This window comes from Corylus avellana, chromosome ca3, assembly GCF_901000735.1.
Source record: "Corylus avellana chromosome ca3, CavTom2PMs-1.0".
Taxonomy (NCBI): domain Eukaryota; kingdom Viridiplantae; phylum Streptophyta; class Magnoliopsida; order Fagales; family Betulaceae; genus Corylus; species Corylus avellana.
Window position 1 is genome coordinate 34,476,139 of NC_081543.1, and position 8,278 is coordinate 34,484,416.

The following is an 8,278-nucleotide window of genomic DNA, read 5'->3' on the forward strand; positions in this document are numbered from 1 at the left end:
TTTGACTGTAATGACTAACAGAGTGACCAAATTGTAATTGTTTAGTAGTTTTAGAGCTACTTTATCACTTTTTGAACATTATGGGGCTAAAATAAAAATGGCTGATAGTTTGAGAGGTTAAATTATAGGGAAAAATTCACTTTACCTCCCTGAAGTTTCAGGAGTTTTTTCAATTTGAACCCCAAAATTTAAAAATTGGCAATGTACCCTCCTAATGTTTCAAAAACTTTCAATTTAAACTTTCCGATACTAATTTTCGTCAAATTGGACAGAAATCTATGAAATTATGTAATTACTCTCAGGCTTTTTTTTTTTTTTTTTAATTTCTGTCCAATTTAACGGAAATTAGTAACGGAAGGTTTAAATTGAAAATTTTTGAAACATTAGGAGGGTACATTGTCAATTTTTAAACTTTTGGGTTCAAATTGAAAAACTTCTAAAACTTCAAGAAGGTAAAATGGATTTTTCCCTATATTATATTTTTTCTTGCTTTTAACTTTTACTGATCAATCTAATTTAACCATGGTTCAGCAACCTTCATAGTTCATCCCCATTTTCTCTCTCCAATCTGTCTTTTACCTCTCTGTTGATTGATTAACGTGGCAATCTGATGCCCAGAAGAAAAAGAGAAATGCTAGAGGTCAATAAGTTCCTCATATTTGGCCCATATTTCCTTATAATCAACCATTGAATTTGTGAAGTCCGCCATTGACTTGTTGACCCCTTGCATTTATCGAAGAAAAAAGAAGAAAAAAAAAAAAGGCGGCAATTTGCTGGTAAGCATCTTTCAGACATGGTTGTACAAGGTAGTACGTACGTAGTGGTAAAAATAGACAGGCCAATGACAAGAATCTGTTTCTACACAAGGTTTCATTGTGGTGGCCACTCAAAACTACTTCTGGTTCCTTAATTGAGTTTTTGGATCGTCAAGGGTTGTTTTTAACAACTGCTGTGCTAAAATGTTAAAATCTTCTACTTTCTGAGTTTTATAAGCAAACCAAATGGTCTGAAAGTTAAAAACTGTTGGGAAAATCTCTGAAAAATGAGAACCCATTTCTCCCATTGCACTCCAAATGGGTCTGTGCTTGCGTGTGTGTGTGTGAGAGAGAGAGAGAGAGTGACCAATTAACCTCCTGAATGAGCTGGAGATTTCTTAGCAGCAGCATTCTTGATCCTTCAAATCAACAAGAAAAACACAGAAAACCCATCTAAAATAATGCTTAAAAATGGTATAAAGAACAAACGAAGAATTATCAGATATATTTTTTTATTATTATTGTTATCAGATATATATATACCAGAGTAATAAAATAAGAAGAGAAAAATGATGAGATTAACTTTTAACATATGTTTTATCTACAGAAAGAATACTGAGTTTTAGTAGCCAAAAATGTTTGGGTGATGAGGAAAACTAAGATGATTGAATTCGATTAAAGTATTTTGACCAATAAATGCTTTGTTATGAGTACTGATGGATGTAAATTTTGATAGCTAGAGATGTAGAGATAAATTGGTGCATAATATGAGGTTTCAGATTGGACTGTGAACTTGCACTTTGGTTGGGCCTTTTTTGGATAGAGCTTCACTTGGGCCGAATGAAATAGAAAACCTTTAAATGGGTTTATTGTGGACTCGCTAGACATCCAGCCTATGTGTGGTGACTATGTAAGCTCTTCATTATAATTGGGCATCAATGGGTCGTTCATTATAAGTGTTGGCTTATTACTGTATGTGAGGATAGCAAAATGGGTTGGTGGGTCACCCGAATACGACCTGGGTGTCCTGCCACCCGATTAGCCTAAACCTAAGCACGACCCGTTTAGATAAGCGGGTTGAACTCTAAAACACGAACACAACATGAAAAATAACCGGGTAACCGACACGACCTGTTGACACGTTTCAAATAACAGGTCATGTCAGGTTAACCGACATGGCACAACCCAACCCGACACGTTTGAAGGAAAAATAATATAATAATAATACCATTGGGATTCAGTAGAATTCACAAATTACAATATGATAAAAACATAATAGGTTTAACTGTTAACAAACTGGCATTCAATAAAAACATTTACAAATATTAGCAATTTTTAACTCCATTATAATAAATAGCAAATTTCAAAGTATAAAGTTTATATGGTAAATACTTTAGTCTTTAGTTTAGGGGGTTTTTATTTTTTATTTTTTTTAAACGGGTTAGGCGAATCACCCGTTTGTGAAGCGGGTTGACCCGCCAAAAAGGAAAAAAAAAAAAAAAAGGGGTTAACCCGATTATGACCCAATCCCGTTTAGATCAAACCAAACCCTGTAACTTCGTATTGTATTCGTGTCGAATTCGGAGGTCTTATCAAAATTGTCAACCCTCTGTATGATTGTTGAGTGAATAATGCTTTGGCCTTTTGAGGTCGTTGGATTGGCCCCTATGGAGAAAATGAATCATTCATGGGTTGAAACCCGACTTTGAGTTGCATTCCTTTGTGGACCATGAGGCCAAAAATATATGATATGACCATACGCCCAATAAAATATGAGGAGTCTTGATGAAGATGGGGTATTTTTTTAATAAAACTTTGGCCTAAAATAAACATGGACTGAGACCCAACTTCGTTCCAATGCCCACCTCCAACATTTTTACCACAATCCATTTTGAAACTCTCGAAAGAACACTGTTCAAAGTACCATTAAAACACTACTTTGAACGCCACATTAGATTAATTAAGTTGGTTTCCATTGTAATTTTATTTAGAATTTTGTTTGGGTTTTTCTTTTTTAATGGTCTGTTTGAGTCTGTGATTTAAAAAGATCCCAATTAGAAACAGATACTCACAATATTTCTGGATTCCAGTGAGGACCAAAACCCATGATGCCATGGCAAGAAATATGCAGAAAGAAATTGAATTGCTTCCTTTTATTAAATGCATTTTACTGAACTATGGGGGGAGTGCCTTATCATTATCAAGACCTCTCTTCCTGTCCCTGACAATGACATGCACAAAAGAATGCAGGATCCAGCAACACACTTAATGGTTTTTTATGATGTTTAAACAGATCTACTAGTATTGAACGAAATATGTGCAAGAAATTGGCATACATTGCCTGATACAGAGGCAAAATATAGATCAAGAGACATTTATTATCAATGCATAGATATTACACATTTCCCAATGGATATACCCATATGAACTTGCAGGAAAGAAGTAGCTAGTTACAGATGCTTGCGCATGCTAAAACAAGAGTTATTGCAGAAACCAGATGATTAATTGGTTTCCTCAACATTGTTTGATGGGGTTGAGGTTGTCACTCTTTCTTCTCAACCTTGTCAGCTTCCTTCGCTTCCTTGGCAACTTCTTTCACCTTTGCCTTGCCCTTCTTGGGCTTCATGAAGCAGAAGCAGGAGCAACATGGGCACTGGAACAAGAACTTCATCTCTAGCTGTCGCCTTCCCTTGATCTCTCACGTTGTTCCAAAGGCCCTTTAAGAATACAGAAAGGTCAGCTTTTGCTTTCTCTTTTTATCTCCTTTCTTATCTATATAATGTTGTTCCATTTTTTTATTCTTTTATTATTTTATTTTTTTTATCTATCTGTAATTCTGTATTAACCCTTTGGATTCCATTTCAGTCTCTTTCAAATAAAGAAGATGCCTCAGTAATTAGGGTGGGGTGGGAGGAAGGAGTTGTGGGGCTAACCAAGTTGAACAAATGAAGCTCATGCTTGCAATAGGCTCCTCAGCCTCTATGTGGGTCATGCTTAGCCATGTTTTGAGGAAAAGTGGGGCTCCTTTTGATTCCTTTGGCCTCATTTCAAAAGATTGGGAAGCTGGCAAGCAATAAAGAAAGCAGAACTTTCATTACCTAGGGGTGAAGGATTTACATTTTGTTTCTAGTATATGGATATGGCACATGGGTTTAATACATATTAGCTTTGAGTCTATGAGGGTGTAAAACATACTCCCATTAGGGGCAAAATTATTAACCATTCAATCTGGATGCCAAAATTCAGTAGTGAGGTTGTAACGACTCGGAGAAAGCGCTAATCAAATTTATACTATCATGTCAAAATGGCTAATCAATTTAAAATTTCACTATACAGTCATTAATAAAATCCAATTTCACCTAGTAAAAAGCTAGTGTTTGTCTTAATATCCACAAGTATGCAAGTTATTCTCATCTCAATGTGAGATTAAAGTGCTAATATCCTCATAGGGATCACACCACGCAATACTTCAATGCTACACCACATTACAAGATTGCTCTATATCAATAAAAAATTAGTTATATCTGATTCTTTGGAAATGATAGCACAATTGAGTGACACTTTTTTTTTAATTTACAAAAATCATTTAAAATTCTTTTATTAGTGCAATAATTGAATCAAGTGCCTCTTTTGTCTGCGACTTTATTATCCATTGTCGTTTCTTTTTGGGTGTGGTTGGACTATTAGTCCTCCTTTTTTTAAAGAGCCCCATGTGATGTCAATCTACTGGATTGACTTTCATGACTCCACAGTCTCCACTTTCAATTATTTTTTCAGGAGAATTACGATCCGATATGACATGACTATAATATAATTAAAATAATGTAACAGTAAAAATTAATTATTAAATTTTTTTCTAATAGTTAATTGAATAACTGTTTTTTACTGTCACATTATTAAATTAAATAACAATCTACTAAATAACAATTATATTTGAAGATCATCCCTCAAAATCTAATTAAAAAAAATCTCAAGTTGCATAGTAAGGCCCAAACCAAAAGCTAGGCATTAATATCACAACAACCATTTTCTGTTTATTACTTTTGTAAAAGCTCACTTCTCAGTACTTGATGATCCTCACTAGTTCAACAAAAGCATCATACATTCCATAATCCAAAGGGTGATGCTGTTTCCCCACCTATTTTCGTTTCTTCCATCCTACCATATGAGACATGGTCACACGGTGGAACCTACTTTAAACCTCACCATGTGAGATAACATGACAGTGTGGAAGAAGCCAAATGAAAATATTATGGCATCTTGAAAGAGAATTTTGATAAGAGTTGTTGGGAGGTTCTTAGTGACATGCCTCTAGTTCAAAGTCGAGGTAATGGCTTCACTGGTTCAGGCACTTTACGGTACTCATACACCCCGATACCGCGTTTTCTTCCCAGTCGACCGGCATCGACATATTGCACAAGAAGAGGGCAGGGAGCATATTTACTGTCTCCAAGGCCAGTATGAAGAACTTTCATTATCGACAAGCAGACATCCAATCCAATGAAATCTGCAAGCTCAAGGGGACCCATTGGATGGTTTGTTCCCAGCTTCATACCTGTATCAATGTCTTCCTTTGTTGCTACACCGGTATAGAGAGTGAAAAATGCTTCGTTTATCATCGGCATAAGGATCCGGTTTACAATGAATCCAGAATAATCCTGAGAGCATATAACTGTCTTCCCAAGCCTGCAAATTCACAAGTCACCAGATAAAATACCACAGAGCAAGAATACATAATATATCACCATTTATAAACAGCCCTCCCCCTAAGGGCCAAAATAAAAATGCTATCAATAGGAGGAGGAAAAAAGAAAGAACAACAGGGAGTAGATAAGAGCTACTTAAAAACATAGGAAAGAAAAAGCATACGCCACCAACAGAAGGAATTTTTATGTCAACCCAGAGAGAGAAGTTTTTAGCAAATTAGGCGGTCAGATTGCATGCACATGAACACAAGCACAGCGTGCTCACCATATCACAATTTTTTCTAGAGAGAGAGAGAGATTGAAGTTTATTTTCGCTATTATTTGGCTAACCAGGACATGGGTGTATTAATCCAATCCAACAGGAATTAGTGGAACAGAAGCATTTTATTTCTTCCATTACAGAAAGTTTCAATCAACCACCTCAAGGCCAAGGCTTTAGTTGCATTGAATGTCTCATCAGATGTGTCCGCACCTCGTATAATTTCCACCAGTTTCATAATAGGAGGAGGATTCATGAAATGCATGCCAATCACCTGTAGAAGAAGCATTGGTTTGACTAATCAGATTTCTTATGTATTAAATCAGTATAAACATTTAAAGAGAGCAAACACTCTGCTACACCTATACAATTAGATGTTGCCATCAGATATTTAAGCATAACTTCAGGCCAAGGAAAGATATTATGATTAAAACCTGGCAGGGTCTGCTAGTCACAGATGCTAGACGAGTAATGGATATAGAACTTGTATTAGACGCCAAAATGGCCGAACTTTTTGCAATTTTATCTAGTCCAGAAAATAACTTTCTTTTCACATCTTCAGATTCCACAATAGCTTCAATAATAACATCAGCTGAATGAAGCTCTTCCAAGTTTGGTGTAAACCGCAAGCGTCCCAAAGCATCAGTACCTGCTGCCTTTTAAGTAGCCAATTTTTGTTAACATTGTAATAGCTTAACAGCATAAACTCACATGAATCTACAAGACCCATTGAATTTATCCTTTTTGTTGTGTAAATGAAATTTCTATTCTCACAACTTTGCAATCAGAAAAAAGACATCTGAGCCTAGGAAGGAGATCTTTTTTACTTTTATAATCCTACAAAGAAACGAGATATTATTTTCATCATCATTATCATTCATCACTTGATAACCCCTTTAATTAACCTACAACATTAGAGCCTCACCTAGACCACCCCCCCCCCCAACATAATGAAAATACCACAAAACTAACTGTATTTGTATGTATCATCTCCTGCGTCCTACACCAATGATGTCATAAAATCAAGCAATTCATAAATGGCTCAAGTTCATGGAAGCAAATATATGACTTGAAATACGGAAACCAACCCAAGACTGAGGAAAGAATTCAGCAGAATATAACATGGGAGATGAGAGCAAGAATTTTGGCTAAAGGACGTTTTAAGAAGACCCAATATAACTTAAATCTCTGTTTGTGTTGGGGATTACCAGTTAATATTCTTAGCTGATAGGGTGCATGCTTAGTTCATATTCTGGTTTATAGAAAGTTTAGTTTCTGTTGTGTACAGATTGCTTGTAAAGGTGTTACCCGCAAGAGAATTGGGTAAGCTCTGTTTTTTTACATCTAAAGGAACTCAGCTCCATAAAGCCGCTAAACATGTTTGAAATTGTGTTTAAAAAATAGAGTTTTTAAGTTAAAAAAAAAAAAAACATTTTTATGGTAAAAGCTTATTTTTTAAGCTTTTTTCAAAAGTATGTATCGGTATTTTTAGATTTTTTTACTTTTAAAAGCGCTTTCAATTTTTTTTTCAAACGGATACTTTTTTTCTTTAAACGAACTAGAACTTTTTTTATTGTTAAACGAACTTTTAAACCTTCAAACGGAGGCCCAAAGAGGCAGCACATTTACACATCACTTAATACACTACTAAAAACAAGTACAATATTCTGACTCAAAATTCTGAACATCATATATATGTTTTTTTAGAAATGTTTTTTGTTTCCATCCTTGCCATCTCTTATCTTGGTAAAATCTACCGTTGAGTATGTGGATGGATAAATAACTTTTCTCATTTGTTTTTTTTCTTTTTGCAATAAGTAAACATCATATCTACATGCAAAGTATCAACCAATCAACTAAATCAGACAAGATCTTGATGTCGGAAATACAGACCGACTTGTTTACAGAGATGCATATTATGATTACCCAATTGTTGAAACAGTACTAATTAGAGCAAAAGAGAGAAAGGGATGGGTGATGGTGATGAAACCTGAGAGAGTTGGCCTTTGGAGACCAAGCGTTGGATAGAGGAAGAGATGAATTTGGAGGCTCTGGCGAGGGCGTCGGGATCGGAGTCCATCAGCCAGACGTCGATTCCGTGCACGGCGCCTAGCTGGGCGATTCCCGAGCCCATCTGGCCGCTGCCCACCACTCCCATGCTCTTCGTCTCCGCCATCTTTTTCTCTGGCTTCGTCGCCTACAAGGAACCACAACTACATATCCATTTGATGAACTGAAGAATAAAACAATTTAAATCAAATTTATTCTTTAAAGTTTCATTCAATTTAATTTTGAGATTTTTTTAGTAGATATTTTTAAGTTTTTTCTGATTTCAAATAGATTTTTCTGTAAATTTATTGTTCAATTATTTAATAGTATATATCACATTAAACAATTAATTAATGCCATACATATTAATTTGGCATGTCATGTACCATTGGGAAGTGTCACATATATAACTCTTTGTTATATTTTTGTTCTTAATTTTAATTTTTTATTATTTAGGATATATTTGTACTTTAAAACCACGTATTGTTGGGACATAAAGCATCTAACAA

At 35.2% G+C, this 8,278-nt stretch overlaps 1 protein-coding gene across 1 annotated transcript; it reads right to left on the minus strand.

Annotated features, from left to right (window-relative positions):
* Positions 1 to 4,767: 4,767 nt before the first annotated feature.
* LOC132176392 (uncharacterized) lies at positions 4,768 to 7,957 on the minus strand. Its single transcript, XM_059588585.1, has 4 exons — positions 7,711 to 7,957; positions 6,155 to 6,376; positions 5,882 to 5,994; positions 4,768 to 5,441 (listed from the first exon to the last, which is right to left on the minus strand). Exons 1-4 carry the CDS (start codon positions 7,894 to 7,896, stop codon positions 5,072 to 5,074), a joined length of 891 nt encoding a protein of 296 aa, XP_059444568.1. The 5' UTR covers positions 7,897 to 7,957; the 3' UTR covers positions 4,768 to 5,071.
* Positions 7,958 to 8,278: the final 321 nt, after the last annotated feature.